The sequence below is a fragment of the Myodes glareolus genome, chromosome 10 (genome assembly GCF_982192425.1).
Source record: "Myodes glareolus chromosome 10, mMyoGla1.1, whole genome shotgun sequence".
Lineage (NCBI taxonomy): Eukaryota > Metazoa > Chordata > Mammalia > Rodentia > Cricetidae > Myodes > Myodes glareolus.
The window spans coordinates 61804534-61830930 of NC_142035.1; the positions used below are offsets into that span (position 1 = coordinate 61804534).

A 26397-nucleotide genomic window follows, 5' to 3' on the forward strand; every position below is an offset into this window, starting at 1 on the left:
TATACCTACACCATAGGGTTGTTGCAGTAAATAAATTCATTAAATATGTAAAATAGTTCACTAACTCAATTCAGTATCTGACACATGTAAACACTCTAGGACATTTACAGAAATTCATTATCTGATATTCAGACAGCAGAAAAGTGGAGACTAAACTGGATCTATGGGGGAAACAATTTGGTAGTTTTTGTTGTTTTAGAGGGAATATTGATTCACAGACTTCAAAAGACACTCTAACTTTACAATCCAAATATATTCCTACATTTATCCCAAGAGAACACTTAGCAAATATGTACCAGGAACACAAACAAGAACATTCATGACAGTAAATATTTGGAAACTCAAATAACCCCAGGAAAGAAAACACAGTGTGTTAACAAAAGGAGTATTACATAGTAATACCAATGAATTTAAAACAGCATGTTAAAAATGTTTAAATATGCTAGGTGGTGATCATATTCTAGACAGCTATTAGTCAAATATTTAAATAATAGGACTGCGGAAGTCTATACAAGTGCCAATAATAACAGTATGAAACAAGAAATGATTTATCCAGTTTTGAACACCTAACAAGGACTGAGGGTTAAGTATAACCTGCTTTGGTAAAGAATAAAACAAGACAATGCATGTCTCACATACTAAAACATCTGATTTGATCCATGTTAGCTACTAATCAAAGTGATAAAATCTAGGAGGGCTTACTTTAGAATAAAATATTCACAAAAGTTAAAAACCTCTCCAAGAATGATGGCTCATATCTATATAATCCCAACATTCAGAAGACAGAGACAGAAGGATCAGTTGTTCAAGGTTATTCCCTGCTACCGGGGAAATTCAAGTATCTGGACAACAGGAGACCCAACCAATTAAAAAAAAAAATCACTTCTCATGTTAAACAACCCCTTTTTTTGTTTCCCCAAGCAGAAACCAAACTTAATAGTTGATGTTTTTCTGTCAGCTTAGTGATTACATCTACTGATCACCATCAGTAGTGATCACCATCTACTGATATTTTAATTATTGTTTGTAACGCCACAGCCCAGCAGCCAGCACCCCAACAGCCACTGAGTACAAGGCCTAGTGGGCTTCCAGTCCCAGAACCACAATATGTGGGTTCTATTTACCAACAAAGACTCAGAAGTCAGATGTGGTGAAAACCGGCTAGAATGGCAAGAGACTCTTCCCTTGTCGCAGAACCAAAAGGAAGCTCAAACTCTAGCCCTGCCCTTTTCTTCCGGTGTGTCTTCTCTCTCCAAATTCCTGGCTTCTCTATGGTTAATTGTGGTCAGCTAGTTGCTGGCTCCACCCCAACTCAAGGTAAATTTTATTGACAGTCTGGAGAGTCACAGTTCAATGAAAACACCCCACAACAAATAATAACTATCCCAGGGCAAACCAATGGCACGAAAGGGTTTTTCCTTCTTACCAATCAATTGTCCTTTTGCTAGATCAGCATGCCACAAATGTGTCTTGACATTTACTACCTTATCAGCTTTTCTGTTTTACATGTCAAGAATAATCTCCAAAGTATGTTCCAAAACATGGACAGTTTAATCATTAGTAACTGACAATATGTATCAAAAGTCTATGGTAATGACATTTAACGTAGCAAATGTACTATGCTGGTCTACTGTAGACTAAAGATTTATATGAGCACACAGATATAATGCAATCACTGATTAACCTTTTGACTAAGATGAAATGCAAATAATCTATAAACATCAACATTCAACACATACTAAAAAGGACTAACCTTAGTTTAATGCCTTTTTGCAAAACAACTAAAATTACCTACTTATCAGTAACACTTCTACATTTTAGCTATTCTTCCTCAAGCTTTCTTAGTAAAATGCAAAATTTTCAATAGGTTGAAAAAGAATATGATACAGATATCAATATATTTTTCTGTGATGAAAGAATGGAATTGCTCCAGATCTCTGTTCAATTCAGAAGTGGCTAGTAAAACTATGATATTAAAAACTTAGCTCCCTAGGAAATCACACTACATTCCAAAGTCTCCTGCCTCTGTCCTAAGGCCATCAGCTTTGCCAGAACAGAGACCTTTTTCACCAGCTATGGGACTAAACTTTCCCAAGCCTCAGTTTTCTCACTTTTATAAAAGGGCAAAGTTAACAGCAATGACATCTACTACAATAAGTAGCTGCTATGAAGCCAAAAATCTGTGTCTTCCTCAAGCACTGTACCACTGAGCTATAGCCCCAGTTCTGTAAACTGTTACGCCCAAATCCATCAAGTCCCCCAAAAGCCAAGGAGACCGAGTCCCGTATGTAAAAACAAAGAGTCTTTATTTTATGCAAGTTTGAGAACTCAGTCTCTCCATATGTCCAACTTATTGGAATAAATGGAGAGCCCCAAGCCCAGTTAGAGTTGGGTTTTTACAGTAGTAAATGTGGGGGTGAGGGGTTTCCAAGGTTTAGAACCCCTGATTGGCTGACATTTGTCTAGGGGTGTCCTGGTGAGTGTGCTAGCAAATGATCCTATCTACAAGGGTTGGAACATTAGGCATTTCCTTTGGATGGTCTGTTCTGGGGTGGTGCTCAGGTCATCTCAGTTTGTGGTTCTTCCTGCAACCAGATATTGCTTCAGGGTAAACGACTGAGACTCGGGCCTCTATTAAACTTATCAATGACTGATTCCTACACTGGCAGGTGACAATGGTTGAAAGTAAAGAACTTCCTTTGGGTGATCTGTTCATATTTAGCTTATCATGGCTGGCTCCTACATAAACTAATTCTAACAATCCCTCAAATATTAGTGATAATTTAATTGAGTATTTGGAATCATATGGCAGTAAAAATACAAAAATGAATCTAAGACATTTGGAGACTAATTTCACTCAAAAAACAATCAACAGAAAAATATATTATCATTAAAAGAAACTTATGTTCTTTGACAATTATCATCCTTTCACAAACTTTGATGGTTTCTGGCAGGAGTGAGGATGGGGAAGGACTCAGCTTTCTTTAAGGGACTGACCACTGGGAGTCTGACCAGGCTCCAATGAGGACAACACAAATTAGATTTGGCATATTTTTTTCTCTTTTCTTCTTCTTTCTGTTGGAGGTCACAAGAGTAACAGGATGGATGGACATGGGAGGACTAGGAAGTGAGTGTTCAGGATGCATTATGTGAAATTCTCAAATAATCAATAAAAATATTATGTTGGGAAAACAAAGAAACTAAGGTACTGGGGAGATGGTTCAGTGAATTGAGAGTGCTTGCTCTGCAAACGTGAGGATCTGAGTTCAAATTTCTAGCACTGCATAAAAGCCGGTATAGCCATATTATCTATAATTCCAGGACTATGGAGGACAGAAAGGATCCCTGGAGCTTGCTTGCTGGCTGACAGCTTCAATGGGTTTAATGAGAAAATAAGAGTAATAATTTGAAGAGTGCTAGAGCAGAATACTAAACATCCTTTTCTGGCCTTTACACACACATCACACAAACACACAAGTGCGCATTCACACACACATGCCCGTGCCATGGGAGGAAAGGGGACAGAGAAAGGCAGAGAGATGCTGCCCTGGAATTTACTATGCAGCCAAAGCTGTGACAACTTAAAATCCTCTTGCCTTTCTGCATTCTGAATGCTAGGCTTCCAGCTGTATACCAACCATACAATGTTATTTGTAATAGTAAAGAGCTGGGAATCTACCATTCATTAAGGAGAAAATAGCTATGTAAGTTTTTGGTACAATATGATGGTATATTACAGTGTAAGAACTATTAACATAAGCATATAAAATAATCGTTATATTAAGTGTATTATCAAGTATGAGTGAATAATAGTTCTATTGTTTTTGACCTCTTATTAAAATCTAATTTAACAATAACTTTATATTTACACTAGAAAAACAAAATTATATACACATGAAGCTTATGTTTATAAAAAGTCTGAAGATTTTACATTTGCCTTTTTGAAAAATAGATCTTTCTTCAACATTAATTGCTCCTACCCATAAACCAAAGTCAATTAAAAGTATTCATTTTACCTTTTTTGAAGACAGGGTCCCACTATGTAAACCACATTGGCCTCAAACTTAGAGATCCACCTGCAGGTCACCAACTTGCTAGGATTGGTTTCCTTATACTTCCTGATTAGCTAAATGTATTTAAGGCAGGGTAATGCAAGAATGGGATGAACTGAATGAAGGTAATCAGTAATTACAAACCAAACTATTCTTTTCCTTTGATATGCACTGGAGAACAGACAGCACATATTATATAGGTTGTTCAGACTCAAAGCAATACAGAATGTGTATCTCATCAGTAAACTGTTTTGGTCACTAAAGTTGTTTGCTCCCTTGTGAAATATCAAGACTTAAAAAAAAAACCTGCTAAGGAAAACAAAGGGTGGTTAACCTTAGCCTGTTTCATTCACTCCCTCTCTTTCTTTTTAAACGCAAAGTTGACCAGTATTTTGGTTTGATGCATTGATTAAAAATTATCTGTTACATATTCTCGATTTCTACCTGGTAGGATTTTGTTGTTGTTGTTGTTGTTAATCAAACAAGCCTGATTTTAAGTTCTAGATTTACGCTCATTCAACACTTTATCAATAAACTTCAAATTAATTCCTAAACAAACTATATAGTTATATATCCGAGGAAGTTATTTCTAAATTAGCAAAATAAAATTACCACAGAGTAGCAGGCTATATATCAGGGCTAATGATATATTAACTTTTTGCTAGTTCTCGTGGCCAAAATTGATAGCCTACTCATAAACTGACAAATTCTTGGTTGGTTCAATTAAAGTTCTAACAGATTGAACCAAGAAGGGTGAAGTTCTAGCTAGCAAATCTTTCTCACCAGTAAAAGATCTTAGCTGGATCACAGCTTACAAAGCACAGGTGTTTACCTCTTGAAATAACTGAAACTGAAAAGACTCACTTCTCCCATGAAAGTAAATTTCTGATCCCTTTACAGCGATATAAACTGTCAGAAAGATGGCCCTTCCCACCTAAATGAGGGACTAGCATCAAACCTACCAGTACCCCCACAATGTATTCAAAGAGGTTTTAACAGGCCCTAGAAAAATGCTTTCGACAGACAGGTTAGGTTTGCTGTTGTTTTTTAATGAAAGAAAAATGATAGAGAACTAGTCCTTCCCAATACCAGTTCTGTATTTGCCCACTCTTTCCTTGATCTTTGCCCAGAACATGGATGAAAACGTTCACGATACATTAGTATTATTTTGCTTGTTAGAGGCAAAGGCAGGCAGATCTCTGTGAACTGGAGGCCAACCAGGGCTATATAATGAGACATGGCCTCTCTCTAATTAAAAAAATAGTTTCTTCATTCCAATTATCATAGACACAAATTTCATACACCTAAAGACTAGTTCTAGAGTGTTAAGGGTATAGTTACATACACCAATCTGGTCAAAGAACAATATCCAAATGCTAGAGTTTAAATTCTGAAACTAAATAAATGTGTTGGATTAACATGTTTTGATAAATGACCAAGTGAGAATGACTTTCTGGTGTGTTCTTGGTCATTAAGCAAAGCTTAGAGACTAGCATAATGTTAATGTGTTCCTTATGGAACTCTTCAAGTTGGCACTGAAGCCTAGTAGCTTTTTCTTTACCTTTCCAACTAATCTATGTTAACGGGGTAGGATGCTTAATCTCCTTACAATCCCCAACTAGCTGGATGTAGGAGATTATTTAAATTCCTTGAATCTAAGAAGCTGAAATATATAGTGGGACCTCATCTCCCAATAACAACAAAATGGTTATTAAGCCAGCTTAAAATTTTCTGATGTTCAGATCAGTTGCTCACAAATTATTTTTATCTTTTTATTCAAAATTCACATTTTTACTTTACCATGCTCAGACAGCAATTACTTAAACAAGTCAAAAATAATATAATAAAATTAGCAAAATCAAGTGAAGTAGTGTGTCTACAAAATGATATCATTAGAACAAATCATACACTATTAGCATAAAAGGGGCCCATAATGCTTAGTTCAAACTCCTTCAATCACAAACTGTTACCAACTGTGACCCAGAGAGGCTATCACTCACCCTTGATAGAGAACTAGTTACAAGAAAAATGTCTCCCAATTTCAAGTTTAATGTTCCTTGTATTACACTAAAGTTCATAACAGTTAAAAGTTAAATAGATATGCAAATGACTTTTGAATAATCGCTTTCAGTCTATTTATAATGCAGTATTAAAAAAAATTCTAGATACCCTAAACTGTAATTTTTGTTTTTTTTCTAAACAAACCATTTCTAATTTACCACCCAGCATATTAAGACAGTCTGAACAAAATTTCACTCTCTGCTTTAAAACTGACATAATTTTCAAAGACAAATGGACAGACATTTCAAAGCCTCAGTAGTCTCATATTATTAAATTTTTCTTTCGTGTATGGCAATTTAATAAAAAGTTAAAAATGTGACCATCTCAAGGAAAAAAAAGCACATACTGATGAAGAAAAAATTTCAAGGTCAAACTTAATATTGTTCAAGAAAGGAAAACCCACAACAAACATTCCAAAAATATTAGATTGGTACACATCAAAATATATCATACATTGGACATACAGTAGCCACTAAATGTGACATTCTAGAAAGACAATTAAAACATAGCAAACTATTTACATATATTAACCTATCATAAGTATCCACTATGAAACTCCACTCCAGTCAGAGTATGTGTCTGTGAGTGAGTGTATATAAACATGTTACATAATTCTTAAACAATGAATTTTTCACAGTGCTTGGCAGAAAGTGAAAAATCCAATATATGAGTATCATCAAACACACAGGTAAAGGAATATGCATGCAGTTACATAACGAAATATTATAGTCCTTGTTATTTCATGACAGCACAGCAAATAAATTACTCATCTCTGAACTGGCTTTTGTTTTTGCATGGGTGGGTAAACTATTTTGCAAATTGTCAGTTTTAATCCAAATGCAACTCTTCTAGAAGGTTAGAGAAGAAATGCAGACCTCTCTGTATGACCATTCCCAACAATTAGTGAGACCTATTAGGCAAGTTCAAATCACCCTAATCAGAGCAAGGTTGTCTGTCAGTCTTTCTCCTCGAATACTTCTCAGTCACCAGCAGCAGCATACGATTAGGATGCCGATAATTTCTACACTTTCCCATCAATGAATTTCTTTATTCCTAACCAGTTTCTTATTATTTGATACCATGTAGAAGCCTCAAAAGGAAGAAATTTTCAAATCTTCGAAACTGATAGATGACTACCCTTTTGTTGATAGAGTGAATAGCTCAGAGGCCAACACAATGATTACTCCAAAAGTATCTAGGATAGTTTTAGGTCCCAACTATTATTTCTAGAACTTGAGGAAATCTAACATGTCAAAAAGGAAGTCAATTTTGTCCTTGGGAAATAAAAGGGTAAATCTTCTTTAAAAGATAACAATAATTTTTCCCATAATCGCTCAGTCTATTTTCTAATTAAATTAAATGACCCCAAATGTATAAAATCACGCGCATACACACACGCGCACACACACACACACACACACACACTCAAAAGTGTATAATGAACATTATGAAGTAAGGGGCGATAACAAGCACAGAAATGAGTAAATGATTACATTATGACTTAAAAATCTAACTGTAAGTATGGATCTACTACACAACACAGGAGGACAAAATGTTGGAGAGCATGGCACAATTGAGTCTCCTGAAGTAAAATTATTTCCCTGAGTTTCTTTTTTGAAAAATTATTTTGAGCATGATAGCATAAAGTTTAAAACAGACAACCTAAGACCAGAAAGTTTTGCATCAAATAGGAGGAATAAAGTTGAAACATGTAAGCTAGCATTGAGTTCAATTGAACTCCAAGCAAATTTTACATTATGTGTCCATAATATCTACATAAACATACATTCCTTGAATAACTGTCACACAGCTTCCCAATGTTTCTTTCCATTCAGTTCTAGAATACTTTCTAAATATATGTATATAATGTATGCATAGAGACACACACACATATATATACACACACATACATACACAACAAATGAAAGAAAATTCAAATACTCACATGCTCCCACTGTGAAGTACATTGGCAGGAGAAATGGTTCTAACCCAGACTTACCTCAATTCTAATTAACCTCCTCTAAAATTACTATAATCCCAACTTGGTATTAAAAAGCCTAGTATACTGACATGGCAGGTGGTTCTGGCTTATTTAAGCACAATAAACAAAATTCTTGGTTTTTCAGCTACTTCACTCCTCCAAGTACTTTGGTCCAACTGGCAATGGGCATGTAGTATGGTAGTCACTAAACACAAGTTACAAAGGCCTTTAGGTATTACATCACATGTCCTGAAGTGTTCAAAATTCTATTTAAAAGGCTAATTCATTATATACAATATGATACAACTTTATCTACTGGAATATCAGTTTCTGCAAATGAAAAACATGTATCTGGGTATCAATTTCTGTAAAATGAAATATTCTTTGAAAATAAAATGTATGGCAGCTCCTGTACTCGAGGCATAAAGCAGTTTACCCTAGAGTACATTTACTGCCTTTCGAAAACTCAGATTAAAAAATTCTTTTATTACATTTATTAGTGTAACTGTATTGGGCACACAGGTGTCATATAGGTCAGAGGACAACTTCTGGGAGCAGGTTCCACCATGTAAGTGCCAGAACTCAGATCACTTGGCTAAATGGTGGAAAGTGCCCTTAGCAGTTGAGCCACCTTGTCTTTTAAACAGGAATGTGAAACAGTCTCAGGCCCATCCCATTCTCATTCATTTCCTCATCTGACTTGTCACTGTTAACAGGAAGCCTTTTACATAGCACATCTCCCACTAACTCTTGATTAGATATGAAACCACTTCAGTTAGCTATCTCTCTGTTTAAAAAAGTCTAAATTCAAATAATGGTTTTCAGAATGAGGATTCTAAAAGGCATTATTATACTTCAGCACAAGGGCTATCTATTAATTTTAAACGGTTAACACTTCAAGAAATTGGTATTTTTCACCTTATTAAAAGGTTAAAAACAAAGAAAAATAAAGTGTTAAGAACAAACTCTACTGTAATTAAATTCCTATGAACTATGGTTTAAAGAAAAAAGGAAAAAATAATACAGGCCCATTTTAAACTATATCTAAGTCCTTGTGGGTGTTACTATATCTCATGCTTCTTCATAATGTATGATTACAATTAATGAATTTTCATTTCAAAACTTCACCTCCTACGTTAAAGATACACAAATGACCAGATTAAAATCGACATTCCAAGAAAACCACTCTGTGGTTGAGCTAAGGCACAAGTAAACAACGTCAGGTCTAGCAGTAATGATTACCATTTTCTAACATTAAAAAAATTTTTTTTTGCCCTATGAAGAACCTTTTAGTGGATAATACATGCTAAAATAGATTACTCTTTTCCTACCCAAACTGATATTTCAAGGTTCCTGGGGAGCAATGTATTAATAAGGTAGGATGTATTTTTGAAAACAAATTTAAAAATCTGGATGAATAATTTCCAAATTGTTATTTCAAAACATCAATATCTTGAGGATTAAAACCATCAGAAATATTTTCTCATTTTAGTGCAACAAAGGTTCCATCCACTGAGATCTCTCTCACACACTTACTTGCACTTTCAACTTACTATAGTACCCAAAAAAGGCCCGTTTTGAAACAATCTATTATATGCCTGCACTAGTCCACATCCCATCATTTCTTCCTTAGCCACAGCAAGGCAATAATACTACTCCCTAAACTACTAAACTGGTAAAACATCTTTCTCTATCTCTAAAATAGATCTTAAGATTTTATCACAGCTGCTTTCTTCCAAGATACTAATAAAAGTTCCAGTCATTCCCTTTAGCATTTCCGCAGTTTTTCTCCTAACCCAGTACTATCTGAGACAGGCGTCTTGATCTCGCTCAAAATAGGTCTAGTGTGCGGAAGGCAATGACAGTGTACAGCACTGTGAATGGACAGCCAGGTATTTTATGAATGGAGGCGATCACGTGATCCCAGCACCTCCCCGAACTGATATTTCCCACATAACTGTGTCAACATTCTGAGAACTGGGGTAGTTGTTTGTGTGTGCGTTTGTTCTAAAATTTAATCTAAAACTTCTAATTCTCCTCACTTCCTGAAATCAAAAAGCGACATAAAGAGAAACAAGCTTCGAATGTTTTTCTTAGGAAACCCTTTCAAGTTGTCCAAGGTGATGGATGTTTAATTATTTTTTTATGAATGAAGTGTGCTATGCAAATGAGGGCGATTCACAAAAAGAGAGAACATGGCGGCCACTTCTGCTTCTAAACTGCACTGACTGCAGCAATCCACCTCCTTCCACACCCGCTCCTCAGTCTGTGCTTTTCGAAGAGGGGGGAGAACGCAGCTTGGCATTTTTCTAGCTAGTTTACGTTAAACGGGCTTCGGTACTGGCCTCTGAAGCCTTCTCGAGGAGGTCTGACTTGAGGAATGTACCTTATTTAAAGGAATGCATCCTCATTTAACTCTTCATGACCCTCCAGAAACAAACAAAACTTGAACTCAATTACAAGAAAAACAGACACCAATATTCTGCCCCAAATTAACTCTCTGCTCAACAGAAAAATTTTGCCGCACCATTATTCCTCCAAGTGGCTGCTACGTTAAAGCAAAATATTTGAGAGGCACAGTGCTTCGTTTCGAAAACATAAGGACAGTCCAAATAAGCAAAAAACGTAAAGTCATGGAATGCTCGAGATGAAACTGATGAAGTCACCAACGCGCTCGGCAATGTAAACGGGGCTTTATCACAGACGAAAGCCAAACACTAGCACTCAAAATTCTTAATTGTTCTTGATGAAGACGGGTTCAATATTCGCAAAGGTTAAAATAAAAAAAGCTCAACATCGCCCACACTCCAGGTGTACTTAATCCTCTTTAATTCTTAAAATGTTTCCCTAACCATTTAAAAAAAAACTGGAATCGTATGGGTCAGAAGTTTAAAAAGTGGGGCAGGGGGCGAAGGCTTAATCGGCATTTAAGAGTCATTGAGTCATCGAATTAGGATTCAAGAGCAGTTTGCGGCAGGAGGTGCGCCCACACATCAGTTTCCGAGCGAGAGCTGAGAAGGGAGGATGGCTGGGTGGTCAAGGCATGGGGGGGTGCAGGAGCGAAGGGCAGGCAAAGGGTAGTTTCTACTCCACTTTGAGCCACCCACACGACTCGGTCTCGGGGACGTCCGATGGCTACAAAGCCTCTCTGCTCGGCACTCGAGTGCCTTTTCCCCAAGCAGGGAGGCGAACGCAAAGCTGGAAAGGGGGTGCTGCCACTAAAGAGCACGGCCCGACACATCGGGCATCTATCAGCTCCGGGGCCGGGCGGGCTGGGGGAGGGGGCTGCCCACGGGGCTCACCCAAGCCAGGGCTCGCTTACTCGTTGTCAGAAGTCGCCGTCTCCTCGCTCATCTTTCCCTCACCGTGATCCGCACAGGAGATGGAGGAGCAATAGCAGGCGGGGAAGCAGCGGCAGCGGCGGCACCGAGGGGCAGCAGGCGGCGGCGGCGGCGGCCGGCGGGGCGCGCGGGGAGCGGCTCGGGGGCCTCACCATGGTGGACGCCTCACCGGGAGCGGCGCCCCGCGAGCCGGGCAGCCCGGCCACCCCCGCAGGGGGGCGGCGGCAGCGAGCGCGGCCGTGGCGACCCCAGCGGTTCGCTGCGCCGAGGCCGGGTGCGACGCCGAGACGGCGCGGGCGGCTGCGGGCACTGGAAAGGGACGCGGCCGGCGGCTGAGGCGGTGCTGCTTGCTCTCTCAGGGGCGCGACGACAGGAGGGCGACGGGGGCCGGCGGGGGGCAGCCGAGCGCTGGCTGCGGGCGGCGGCGCGGTCCCGCCGAGGTGCCGCGCACCATCTCCCGCCTGGCCGCCGGCTGCCCGCGCGGCGCGCCCGGTCGGCCCTCAGGGGCTCCCCTCAGACGCGCTCCAGCTGGGGGTGGCGGGCAGGGCGCGAAGCGGCCGTCCGAGCCCGAGGGCACAGCGCCGAGCGGCGGCGAGCAGGGCCGAGACCAGCGCAGCTCCACGGGCCCGCTCCTCACGCCCGCGAGAGGGGAGCTGCGAGGGGGGCGGCGGAAGCTCTCACGCCGCCCGCTCCTTCCGCCGCGCGAACCGGGGGCGCCCGCGGGAGAGGCAGGCGAAATAGTCCCTCGCGACTTCTGGGGCGGCGGGGCTCGCGCGGGAGCCGGCGAGAAGGCGAACGTGGGGCGCGGCGCGAGCGGGCGGCGCGGGGGCCTCCTGCGAGGTGGCGGGGCGGGAGAGGAGAGACCTAAAAGCCACGGCCCGCAGGCGAATCACTGCAGCTCGAGATCGTGGGCAGCATAACAAGTTTCCAAAAAGTAGTTCCCTCCTCCCCTCGCTTCCCAAATCGTCGGGCAGAGGGAGCGGGGCGAGGAGGGCGGCGGAGGGATATACCGCTGCACCGCGCGCGTCTGCGTGCGCGCGCTCCAAACTCTTGGCACGCCGCGAAAGGGGGCGGGGGTGGAAGCTCCGAGCAGAGCTGCTCCGGGACTGGCATTGTTGCGACGCTCAACTCCCCGTTACTCGGCCTGGAATATCCAGGTTGTCTGTGGAAGCGGGCGGCATTAGCCGGGTTTTCCGGGAAGAAATCCGAAGGCCACTCCGTTCTGCTCAGTGCGCGTGCACGCGCGCGCGTGTGTTGTGTTTTCCTTGCAAAGAATGGAACTGGCATGAGTTCATCTCTAGTTAGTGGGGGTTACAGACCGGGACTGCAAAGCGAGCTCCTCCTGCTGTCCCTTTAGTTGCATTGCTGCAGTCCCCTTGCTGCTTGCACGAGAGAGAAAGAGAGAGAAAGAGACTATGAGTGTGTGTGTGTGTGTGTGTGTGTGTGTGTGTGTGTGTGTGTGTATGTAGAAAGAGTTGATCTCAACACCTCGCAGCGCGATTGTCGCTGCGCAAACAGCATGCAATGCAAGGCATTCATCTCTGAAAGCCCGAGTGCTTGTTAATGGAGAACGGCTTCCATTGAAGCCCGGGGTAGGCGGGTTACATGAATCTGGCGCATCCAGCAGCACAGGAAATAACTCCCGCTGCGAGTGAGGTTGCATAACTATAGCGCAGGAGATGCCTGTGTGGCACGAACTCCGCCGAACGCAGGCGGAACGGTTGTTGGATAGGCAGCTGTCACGTTTGCATTGTCAGAGGACAATGTATGCAGTCATCCCAAAAGGTCTTTTTTGCGTAGGAGCCTTCTAGGATTGAGGACTGGAGCCTGGGATCTTTGTGACTGAAGGGCTAGGAACTCCTGGCTCTATAAATTCTATTATCTCTTCTCTATCTACGGAGTCAGCCTTTATTCTAGATGGCCTGGGAGATTGAATCCCAAGCGCTCCCAAGTTGCTGTCGCGTCCCTCCAGGCGCTGCTCGAGGCTTCTCACTTTGTTCTTAAGTTTACTTGACCTCCAGGGAAGGAAACTTGCGGCTCCAGCCACCTTGAGGGATAGAACAATTACAGAGAAGAAGAAAGAGAGAGGGCCTCCCAAGGAAACCGACACTCTCCTGCCAAGGGTTTCCAGGAAGCCTCAGAATTGCTGCTCTCCGGATGAGTACACACCGGTGTGCTAACAGTATTGTGCACATAGGAGTGCCTAAGGTATGTTTGAGGAAGAAATGAGAGCGCTAAACCAGCCAGCCGTGCACCAAAAGCCCGTACGGTGCATCAGTGAGGCTCCTTTATATAACTGCCTTCCGGCCACGTCTGCAGGACTGTTTATCTTCCGAGCAAGGAAGGAGCAGCGGTGCGGATGGGAAAGAGAAGTGCGTGGAGCCTGCGCTGAGATCTCTACCCCTACCATTTTGAACTTGATTGTGATGTGAAGAACCTGACCGCGGGAGTGTTGGTACTAGTCTGTCCTCCAAGTATTCTCGCTAACTAGCTTTGCCCACTCAAGTTTAAATCAGTCTGGGCCTGGCTGGCAATTCCCCATAAGGTTGGGGGTGGGGGGAGTGGGGGAAATGAAGCAGGAGAATTGCAAGTTCAAGGTCTGCCTGGATTACAGTTCAAGGCCAGTCTGGTTGATTTAGGAAGACTCTCTCTCAAAATTTAAATTTAAATTAAAAAGAGGCCAAAGATCTAGCTGGGTGGTAGAGTACCTGGGGTGGGGGTCAGGTATACGTGAGGCCCTGGACTAAATCCTCAGTACCGAGGCTGGAGGGAGGCTGGAGTCAAGTCTAATCCTTCATAGACTGTTCTTAAGTCACTTAAACTCTGCCTGGTGCTGTGGGGCTAACAGCACCTATTTCACGGAGCTTTTACATGGGATCGCAACACACATAAAGAATTTAGAACAAGCCAGTCAGTGGTGGCGCACGCCTTTAATCCAAGCACTCGGGAGGCAGAAGCAGGCGGATATCTGTGAGTTCAAGGCTGGCCAGGGCTACACACAGAGAAGCCCTGCCTTGAAAAACAAAACAAAGAACTGAGAAGACAAAGTTATTAGCTTATCCAGCTCTCACTGTGTTTCTGTAAAATAGAAGTTGTAAAGCCCACGTCAGAGTGACGGCGTGTGAAGTCAGATGTGAAGCACTCAGTATTGTCCAGTCATTCAACAAACAACCATCCATCATCTTCCGTGCGCCCCAAAAGACACGTGGCCTGAACCTCCTTAGGCCATCAGCAGTGATAACCATTAGAGTTAGGATGCAGGGCGAAGGTGGCCATTTGCAAGGCAGCTTTCCCTTTTGTCTGAGGATCCTGTGCAGCACAGAGATAATCAGACCCGGCTCTGGGGGAAGATGAGAAAACTTTGTGTGGCTTTGTCTAGCACACACCAAGCACCAAGCAATATGCTCTCTCCGCTTACACACACACACACAGGGAGAGAGAGAGAGAGAGAGAGAGAGAGAGAGAGAGAGAGAGAGAGAGAGAGAGAGAGAGAGACCTGCTGGAAGACTCAATGCAGTCAATGGCCTCACCTCAGTTTATTCTGTGCCCTCCGGACAAGACGCAGTGGGTGGTCAAGCCATCAACTCCTTTTAGTTAGGGTTCGTCTGTGTCCATTTTAAGAGGACATTTGTAGTTCCCACCTCTTACCAGTAGTGGTTATATACATGTGTATGTGTGTGTGGTGTGTGTGTGTGTGAGTGTGTGTGTCTCCTTGGTCTAGGTCCAACCTATAATAAAATATATTTTTAATATTATATATGTGATATTATATGTTTTATGTATTTTGTGTTATGTGTATATATGTGTGTGTATGTGTGTGTGTGTGTATAAATATATATATATATGGCTGAGAGGGGCAGGCAGCCTGTCCTATAGTGGTGCTGACGTGTGTGTGGTGATATGGCAGAAAGACTTCTGCTGCAATTCTTTCTGCTTCAGCCCATGTTCAAGGACATTGAATGCCTCCATGCAAAGTTTGCTGCTGAGCAGGACTGGGAACAGTTCCACCAGCCTCTGAACTGCTGTCAGTTTTGGTGGGCAAAGTGGGCGAGTTGGCAGAACCTTTCCTGGGGAAGTCTGATGCAGAGCCTGGTCCTCAAGCCTGGCTGCCAAAGGAAGGAGCAGCCCTTCAGGGGGAGCTTAGTGACGTCCTCCTCATCTACCTGGTTCCATTTGTAGCCTGTTGTCATGTGGCTTTACCGCAAACACTAGTCTCTAAGACAGATACCAACCAACTATGTTACCCAATCCATCTGTCCGGAAGTTCTGCCTGCAAGTACACAGACTTGCCCCATTGGACCATCTTTGAAAGCCAGGCTGTGGGTGCTGTAGACCCTACCCGTGAATTGAAAAACCAGGCCTCCACCTAGAACCGTGGTGTCTGAACAGCAGAGATGGACTTGTTCTAGTCTGGTCTTACTAAACCATGTATCTGAGGCCTGAAAAGACTCTTGGACAAAGGATAGTCTACTGGTGTTTCTCTCTCAGTAAAAGGTTTAAGGCAAAGGGGGGGGGGGGCAATCAAAGGTAATATATGAGACTTTATTTGTATCCTGATTTGGCAAGTATTTTAAGATAGATGATTGGAGAATGTTGAATACTACCTAAGGATTTGATGAGAATAAAGATTGTTTTAAAGATTGCCCTTCATGGCTATATTTATTAAATTCTTACTTTTCATATATGTATATTACAGTAGTACAGTTTAAATGATATGGTATCTGAAAGTTACTTCAAAATAAAAGACTTAAAAAAACTGATGATGCAAGATTGTCTGCAGATAAATATATTTCCTTCACTATATTTTATATTGAAATCTTCCACTATAAAGGTATTTCCCCCAGTCTTCTGTGAACACTCTTTTTTGTACTTCTTTACCAAAATGCTGAGGATCAAACCCAGAATCTGCGTGAACTAAGCAGGTACGTTCCCTCCGACTCCATCCCCAGTCCTGGCAGTAGTGAGACAGCTTTGTAATAGGGCCAGTAGCTTTCCTTTTTCAGAAATATGACAGGTCCTTCACAGTTTTCCTCCCCTTTCTTTACAAACACCTTGTCATCCTGTCTCCTAACACATCCCTAAGTAAAACCATTGCTCTTGCCAGCACCAAAGGGACAGCCTCACATGTTGGCCACATGCTAAGGACGCCACGGTTGTACCTTCAGTTCCAGCTCTGTGCAGTTGCTACTAGCCAAGGATTCTTTTTGTTGTTGTTGTTTTTGTTTTTCGAGACAGGGTTTCTCTGTCGCTTTGGAGCCTGTCCTGGAACTAGCTCTTGTAGACCAGGCTAGTCTCGAACTCACAAAGATCCGCCTGCCTCTGCCTCCCAAGTGGGATTAAAAGCGTTCGCCGCCACCACCGCCCGGCCTAACCAAGGATTCTAAGGCTAGGTTCAGATTGTTCAAGGGAGGGGATGTTTGTAGTAGCTTGATTGTTTTTTCCTGGGGGAGGGGGCCTGTGGAAGGAGGATGGCCACAATTGCTAGTTCCCAAAGGTGGCTAGCTCTCTGTACTTTGTCCTCAGCTTCTTAAACTTAGTCACACCCGCTTAACCCCAGCCAGTTAGAAGGGAGTGACCATAACCTAGATGTTTGAGTGGAAGGAACCCATTCCTCCCTAAGTTGCTTTTTATTTTTTGTAACCACAGGAAGGAAACTAGAATAATTATGAGTAGTGCCAAGGGTCAAAGAGAGAAGAGCAAAAACATGATTGTCAAGTAAGGCCAGGATGGGATCATTTCAGAAACGCTGTCACCGGTGGGTCCAAAGTTTCAGGCAGGTAATCATAGTTCAAGCCTTGTTAATACGCTGAGAGGATCTAGCATTACCTAAGAGACATGCCTGTGAGGGGTTTTCTAGGTTAGGTAAACTGAGGCAGAAATCCCCACTGTAACTGTGGGTAGCACCATTTCACAGGCTGGGGGACCTGCACTGAATATAAAGGAGGAAACAAACTGAGCACCAATCCCCATCACTTTCTGCTTCTTGCGCATAGATGCAGTGTGACCAGTCGCCTCAAGTGTCTTCCTCAGCATGACTGGCAGAGCCTGGCCCGTCAAGTTTGGCTTCTTTCGTCCAGGGTATTTTGGCACAGCAGTGAGAAACGCAGCTAGCAGAGGTGGCCAGGGTGGTAAATGGTGCCCTGCCCTCTGCCCTCATCAGCCTTCCCACACTGCACTCCATAGTAACCCGCTTTCCTAGGAACGTGGATTTCGTCTTCTGAGGCTCTTTCCTTCTTGCCTTTACTATTTATACATCATGTTAATGCATTGATGACCTTTTTTTTTTTTTGCTAGTTATCTTTTTTATAAGTATATATTTGTTTTCCCTGTTAAACTTTATGGGACCTAAAAACAGAGGCTAGTTTCCTGTGTGTGTGTGTGTGTGTGTGTGTGTGTGTGTGTGTGTATTCTTTTTACTAATAGAGCTTTCGAGGCAGAAGGTTGTGCCAAGGTCTAATCCACATACATAAGTACAGTTGTGCAGCCTGAGTCTGGGCTAAACCCAGAAGTCCCTCGCACTTCCTACTGCGCTCGAATATATGGTAGTTCGGCATTTCGCACATCCCCTGTCTGGTGCTCCTCACTCTCAGCAGATATTTGTACACTTGGCAAGCCCAAGAGGAGAGAGCCATGCCAACACGTGAGGTTCTCTTAGTACTTAAAGGACGAGTTCCCTTCCCTTTCCAAAATTCCCCTACTTTAGCACTGTTCCTTTGGGGTTGTTAGTCGGCAAAGCTGACAGTTTGAAACCAGGTCCTAAAGGACTCTGTTTTCATGTTGCAATATGCTTTGTATCATGAGTCTCTCTTTTTCTTCCCTTTCTCTCTCCCATTTCCACCCCCTTCCATTCTTCCTTCCCAATCCCTCCTTTTCTCTCCCTCTCCCCTCCCTCCCTCTTCCTTTCCCCCTTCTGTGGTATAATCAATACATTTCTAAACAGTTTACTTGCCTCTAGCGTGGGTCTCTCTTCTTCACTGAGCCTCCGTGTTTTTCCAAACTAATGTAAAGAATAAAAGGCAAGTGTGCTATTTTCTTTTTCTCCCTAAGGACAGCAATTGTTAGTTTGCTGGTATCCGGTATGTGTGAAATCAGTTTACTTTTAATGCTATAACTGCCTTTTACAGGAAGTTTCCCCAAGCTTCGGATGAGTACAAGGGAAATGAGCAGTCTGCGATTTCCTTTATGTTCAGTGTAATCTTAGCAGGGAGGATGCTTAGCAGACCCTGTGCTACTAAATAAAGCTCTCCGCTCTACCACCATCCTCCCAGATGGCTGCGGCATTCCCGTTCCGTAAAGGTTTTGTTCCCTTACAACAGTCATGAAGGGTTGAATATGCATCACAAGGGAGTTCTAAGGCTCTGTGCATGCAAGACGGATTTATTAATAGTATAAGAAAAGAGTCTAGGTAGTTCTCAGATTTTTGTTTTATAGCAATGGCTTTCCCTTTAGTGAGTAATAATTAACCTTTGCATAGGATTTTAGTGTCCTTTAGGACCTAGGCTCCTTATGTCCTTGCCCAGAAAGTATTATTACCAACCCCAAGCTACAGAGACTGGGATTGACAATCAGGGAGGTTAAGATATTTGTCAGGGGTTTTTATAGTAGTAAAGGTGTAGTTGGAGCTGGAAGGGAAATCATGTGCTTCAAACCCCCCGCCCCATCTATGTGTTTCAGTATTTTTATAGACTGTTTCAAACATAAGCTCCTAGCTGGGATATGCTTCTATTTTGAGTCATTGTTCTTTTAGATGATGGTTTAGCAGGAGGATGCTAGCTTTAGCTGAAAGGGGGATTAAATTCCCTAGTTGTTATCAGTTGCCTTCTATGGGAAAGAAACTCAAGTTTCCTTCTTCCGTCAGCTCTCATGGTGGGCCCCAGAGACTTCTGAGGTCTCTTTTATAAATTAGTAGTTAAATTAGAGCCTTAGTAGCAAGCATACGTACTTCCCTCAGAAGGCAAAAGCATCTGGGTATCTGGCATCTTTGTGTGTCGCTGGCAGCATTAACAATCATGGTGGCTGGAAGCCATGTGTGGCTATTTATTCCTGGGAGTATTAGGGATATTTCAAGAGCTCAACAGATACATATACTTAGTGGACAGTCAATACAGAACATTTCTATTAGTACAGGAAGCTCTTTTGGACACTTTAGAGTATAGATGTGTTGCTATAAATAACATAGGGACTTATTCTGTTACTAAAATGGACATTCACAATGATTATGCCTTCAAATGTATTATTACTAACCTACATGGGGACACTGGATTTCCTCTTTTGATATCCAATTATCTATTTATTTCTACCCACTAAAGGTGAAAGAGAGGATAATTTCATAATTAAGGTCTTTGATAAGCCCACGGGAGGTATCTCTCTGTTGGGAAACATAAATTCACTGATTTATTTGTTTTATAAAAATACTTCAAGCATCCATCCTTGCAAAGCATCATCTGAAGTCTGTTAGAAATGTCAGCTCCTCGCCTCCACCCCATCCTTACTGAGTTAGAATCTTCACTTAACAATATTCCCCAGAGAACTCATCTGCACATTGGTGTTTATGAATCAATGGTGCAAAAATTAATCTGTGGATAGTAGTATCTTTTGCTAACACTCACTGAAAATCTTGTGTCTCACACTTGTTAGACTCTGAGAATACAAACACATAAGGCAATTGAGTCACTGATCTGGCTCCTTTCCTGGTCCCTACAAGCGGAAAAGTCTTTGCCATTGCTGCCCTTTGACCTCTTATTTGTAGTCTGCCTTAGACCCCCCACCCCACCTCCCAGCACCTTATCTTGCCTCACCTCTGGGTGGGACACTGTTTACCTGGTTCTCTGCAGTCTTAGGGCTCCCTTTGAGAGCTGTGCCTCCCAGTAGGCAACAGACCTCTGGGGATGGCTGTGAGGGATTTTCTAGGTTGGGACCTTTGATGTGGGAACAACTAACCTCAGTGTGGATGGCACTATTCCATGGACAGGGCTTCTGGGCTGCATACAGAGGAGAAAGCTTGCTGAGCACTGAAGGCGTCCTCTGTTTCCTGGCTGTGGATGCCATGTGACCCGCCGCTTCAAATTCCTGCTGCCATGCCTTCCCCATCAGACGTTCTGTAGGAACTGTGAGCTGAAATAAATAAGCCCTTCCTTATGGAGTTTCCCTCAGGTTTCCCCCACTTAACATTATAAAATAGAGTTAATACTGTCCCTTCTTCCTTGTTTGTCTAAAATTTACCTAATTTCCCAACAAACAAAGCCCAGTCTTTTTCCCCTCCAGCTCCCCCTGCACTATTGGGTTAGAATTTAATTTGGTCTCCTTGTAGGGTTTGTGTAAAGCTCAACACTTCTGACGACTCATTTAGAGTTTCTTACAGTTCTGCGTGTTGTAAGAAATGGCCAAAAAAGCCCCAAAACAAAAACAGAAAAAGTCTTGATGACTTAATTTACATGCAACCTTGCTACGTTTAACAGTTCCTTATCTGGTATACAGAGTGCGTGTGTGTATATATGTGCAATTGTAATTTGAAACCACGATGTAGATGTTTAATTGATAGAGGTTTAGAAGAAAAGCTAGAAAGGAAATATTAGTATTTGAGGGGAAAATGTTATTTCTCTGAAATAGAATCTTGTACTATCTAAATGTTTTCTTTTAAATGTTTATTTGTGTGTTTGCTGAGGGAAGCATGAGTCTGGAGGTTAGACAACTCATGGGAGTTCTCTCTTCCATCACATGGGTCTCAGGGTTTGAATTCAGATTATCAGGCTTGGAGGCAAGCTCCTTTACCCACTAAGCCATTTTGCATGCCCTTCCTTTCAGTTTGCCCATGTTTCTATAGTTATACTGTAAGACTGAAGACCAGGAAAAAAAAGCTACTGTAACAGTCTCTATGAGACAGTCAGGTGGCACATTTCTCAGTGCCGAAGAGGCTGGACATGAGTTACAGACTAAGACTGTGTTTCCAAAGAAAGAAAAGAAAAGGAATAAGAAAGACTATGCATGCGTGCAAGGTTAAAAATTGAAACAGTGCTCATGGGTCTTGAAGCTGAAGAGTGTGACTGCAGTCCCTGGTGGGATCCACAGGGCCGCTTTAAGTCCACGAGGAGCCCCACAGTCTTAGGAGGATGTGCAAGCACAAGGCAAACATTTAGTCAATACAAGACGCCGTAAGACAGAATGCCTAGCGAGAAATAAGCTAACTCTTAGGACTTTCTTCCATTGAAGTTTTTAATAACATCCCCAAATGTGTCCATTTTGGAAATCTATTTTGTTATTGTATGATGCCATACCTTTATCTAATAAAAATACTCTTACAAGCTGGGCGTGGTGGTGCATGGCTTTCAACCCAGCAGGCAGGTAGATCTCTGTGAGTTTGAGGCCAACGTAGTCTACATAGCAAGTTCCAGGACAGCCAGACCCTGTCTCCAAAAGGAAAAAGAAAAATAAAAAATAAAATAAAATAAACCTTATATAAATTGAAAAGAGATTGTTACAAGATGAAGTCTCCAATTCTATTGACAACTGTCCAGTTGCCACCTCATCATACAGAACTGTCTTTATCCTCCTCAGTCTGAAAGTCCAGGCAGACCCGGCTTTCCTTCACACTGAAGAGCCACCTTCAGCTCTCAGTTCCTTATCAAAGGCCCTATAACACTTCACACCCTATTTGCCTCCTGGACTTTAGCCAATCTTTGTTTATTTCAAGTTTCCTTCCTTTGTTGCGTTGTCCCAGACTTCCTCCTGGGTCCCTAGCCAAGCCGAGCCACATCCTCTGAACAGTCTCTGTTTTACCTGCCTCGCTGTGCTTACGTATTTAAAGCTCCTCGCTGTTTCTACAGAATCATTTAGAATTGATTTGGGAAAATAAAATTGCTTTCTATAAATATGTGACTACATCTTAGCATGGCGTAGCTGCGCTTGTTTTGGGCCACAGGACCATTCTTAACGCCATCTGTTTAGAATCTGTATTTAGGTGCCTGTCCTTCTCGTGCTTCTCTGAAAGCTCAATATTCAGATGGATCAGTTTGTTGTGATAAGAACTTATAAAGTGCGACCCGGATGGGCTGTTGTCAGAGGTGATCGTGACGTAAAATTTACTATCGTTGGTGGGATGACTTTGCCTTTATATTTGGGGAATTCATGTGCGCTCAAGTGAAGAGGTGGCAATAGAGTCTGACACACTTGATCCACATTGATGGAGTCTGAACCAGAACAAGGCAATAGCATTCATTATCACAGCATGAGCTGAGGTGTGTTTGAGTATGAACACATGCAAGCCACCGCGCATGTGTGGAGATCCGAAAACAACGTGAAGGAGTTGGTTCTCTTTCCACATTTCTGTGGCTTCCATGGATCAAACTCAGTCCACCATGCAAGTCCACCTGCATGCTGAGCCGTCTTGCTGGCCCCCATGTTTCTTTTACTTTTCATATCTCTAAAATGTCATTAGCTCATTTAGTTGTAGCAACTACCATGCCTTGGCTCAGTATTTTTTTTTAAGTTATTTTTTTCACCTTTACTCTTAATACATATTTTACGTTTTAATATTGAAGTATTCATTGGTGAAGACCTCTTCTAAATATCTGAGTCACCTGGATTTTATTAGCAAGCAGTATTTTGGTTTGACCCTTGAAGGGTTGGTTTATGGTTTATCTTTATAAACTGACAGAAGATCTCCTTGTCAGGAAAGTTCATTTGTTGAGATATTCACTTCAAATACCAGCTTCATACTATAGGTGAAATAAACACAGTCCTGGACTTCAAGAAACTTGCAATCTAGTGAAGGCATCGACCAGTCAAGACTGTAAGTGAAGAGTTAGGAGTGAGGTATCATGGGAGCAACACGCTTCGCATCACAAAAGTAAGAATTAACAGTAGGTTACCATGAAGCACTATTGTGAAACATAAATAAGAACAAGGAAGTGAAAAAGACAGCCTTGAACTTGACTCTGTCCGTGTAGGCACGGAGACCATGAACAGGAAAGTGCTGACTGAGGTCTGTGTAGACTCAGCTTCCCCAGGGCCAGCTGGTGCCCAGAGATCTGACGAGTGTGTGGTTGTTCTCTTTTCTCCCGCACTTTTAGACACCAAGGCCACACCACAGGGTGTGAGAATGTCATCCTACCCTCCCCTACCTTCTGCTCCTCAACCTGCCATAAGTGGGATGAAGCGTGATACTGCCTAATATCTCTCTGGTACCACACCGTGATCCATAAGTGTGGACTTAGCTAACTTGAATTTTTTTTTTTTTTTTAGTTGTATTTTCTGACAATTGTTTGTCATATCGGTCCTTTTGGATTAGGACAGCAATCCAATCTAGTTAGTAAGTAACCTTTTCCATAATGAAATATGTTTTGCTTTGATTTCTAGATCCTAAGTGCCAGCAGCTGTCCTTTGTGTTACTCCTTAGTCAGGCCACCTGCCTGACCACTCCTGCATCCATCCCAGGGCCTCTGCGCTGAATCGTCCCTTTCTCTTTTCTTCTGAGTGGACGTAAAATTTCTACACTACCTATATCTTCTTGGGGTCTAATTTTATTATGTAAAAAATGATCTAAACTGGGCGGTGGTGGCGCACGCCTTTAATCCCAGCACTCGGGAGGCAGAGGCAGGCGGATCTCTGTGAGTTCGAAGCCAGCCTGGTCTACAAAAGCGAGTTCCAGGACAGACACCAAAGCTAGAGAAAAACCTTGTCTTGAAAAAAACCAACCCCCCTCCCCCCAAAACAAACAAACAAAAAGTTCTAAAAGTTTCTAATGCGTAGTCTCTTAAACTACTCATAGTGAACAATATTTGAAGGCTGAGGCAGGAGGATTGCTATCTGTTTTTAACCAGCCTTGATTCCATAGCAAAATCCAGGTTCAGGCTCAAGTACAGGTACATTTGAGGTCAGACTGACACTCTGCTTCCCCCGCTCTCCACCCCGACCCCAAAATAACAGAAAGAAAGAGACCAGGAAACTAACATCCTAAAATATATTTTGTCTTCCCCAAATGTCTAGACTGCACTCTCGCCGATGTTAGTAGATGGGAATCGCATGCGGTGAGCTAGAAATCTGAAGGAAGCGCATGTGAGTCGAAGACCTCAAGTATAATTCTAGATAATCATTCAAAAAGAGCACAAAATAATATCAAATGGTGAAATCACAATGGCCTAAACTCGGATTTCATGGACTTGGAGCTTTCCATCCTGGGATGATAAGGGTGTCAGCTGCTAAGACCGGGAATCACTTAGAGGGTAAGTGATGGATTGTCTAGATTAGACCAACTGCTGGACCAAAAGGGATTATCCTGATTAGGATAATTGAAATGAGAAGGTCTGCCCACAATGCCCTGGGCCAGAATCCTGCACTGTACAAAAGCAGGAAAATGAGCTAGGCACAAGTATTTGCCAGTCCGTGCTTGCAGACTAGAGATGTGGTGAACCCGATGCCTCACGCTGCAGCTGCTGGGCTCTCTGGCCGTGATAGACCAGATGCTGGAGCTGTGAGCAGAAAGGAACCTTTCTCCCTTAAGCTGCTTTAGTCAGGATGATTTATCACAGAAAGAGAAAAAGAAATCAAGATACCCACCCCCTCCTCAGGAATTCCAGAGAGCAAAGAAAATGATACTACACTGCTTTTAAAATTAAATTTAAAAAAATTAAACTAAACATTCCTTGTGAACGCTAGGACCTCTGCCAGAAGTTACTGCCGAGGCAGAGGACAGCAAGTCTACATGTCTTCCAGGGACTACGGTTAGTAGTTGAGAAGATGTGAACTGAGATCCTTCCCTAGATATTCAAATGTGCATGCAGTAGCCATGGGTTTGCTTCTAGCGCTAGTGTATCATGCCATGGTCATGCTTTATAGCAGTATTTGTTCTTCTAGACAGTCATATGGTTACACAGCAAGGTACCTGTTGTAGAATATTATTTTAACTGTGTAAAGATGTGTTACATTTGTTTTTGCTGCATTAATTTGGTGATGTAAGAATGTGTGTTTAATTATGTAAAGATGTGTTGCATCTGCTTCACCTTGTCTGCCTAAGGCACCTGATTGGTCTAATAAAAGCTGAATGTCCAATAGTCACACAGGAGAGGGATAGGCAGGGCTACTGGGCAGAGAGAATAAACAGGAAGAGAATTCGAGGCTCAAGAGGAGAAGAAAAAAGAATGAGAGAGGAAGGAGGAGAGAACAAGGGACAGGCTCCTGGCAAGAAGTCAGGCAGATACCAGACAGACAGACGCAGAGAAGCAGTGAAAGTAAGATATACAAAGGTAAGAAAGGTAATAAGCCCTGAGGCAAAAGGTAGATTAAAGAGAAACAGGTTCATTTAAGTTAAAAGAGCTAGCCAGAGACAAGCCTAAGCTAGGCAGAGCATTCAAACTTAAAATAAGCCTCTGTGTCATGATTTGGGAGCTGGTTGTTGACCCAACAGAAAAAGCCTAGTACAGGTACTGGCATCTATTTATTGTTCTATTTCTATATCATTTATTGCTCTCTAGTAGGTTTTATTTTTTCCTGTGAGAAACAGCACTTTCAAAAAATTTTGTATATTTGCCTTAAAAGTACACTTATAAAAACAAACATTTCTCTCAGAAAAATTTACGTAAGTAGCATTCCTAAATTCAAAAGGAAGGACGTTTTCTTTTTTCTGCTTTTCTTCCTTCTTCCCTCCTTCTTCCCCTCCCTCTTTCTTTCTCCTTCCTTTCTTCCTTCCTTCCTTCCTTCCTTCCTTCCTTCTATGTGATAGGCTCTTGCTATGTAGCTCATGTCTACCTCAGCATCCTGAATATAAATACCACAACTGACTTGAGAATAAGCATTTTAATTAAAGATAGAACTACTTGTCCCTCCCACTAAAGCATTTTTTAAACCAATTATTTTCTCATTAGTATTGAAAGGCAGTACCATTTTCTCTGTCATACACACAAAGGATATTGATCTCTCTTAATTTTTATTAATGTGACACCCTGCCAAAATACTCTATTGCTGCTTT

The 26397-nt window shown here is 42.2% G+C and overlaps 1 protein-coding gene across 1 annotated transcript in view; it reads right to left on the reverse strand.

The window, feature by feature from the left end:
• Positions 1–12411, reverse strand: part of Spred1 (sprouty related EVH1 domain containing 1) — a 76717-nt gene extending 64306 nt beyond the window's left edge. The window contains exon 1 of the mRNA XM_085696486.2: positions 11417–12411. Within this exon, the coding sequence (XP_085552612.2) occupies positions 11417–11448 (32 nt within the window). The 5' untranslated portion in view covers positions 11449–12411. The remainder of the gene's footprint in view (positions 1–11416) is intronic.
• Positions 12412–26397: the final 13986 nt, after the last annotated feature.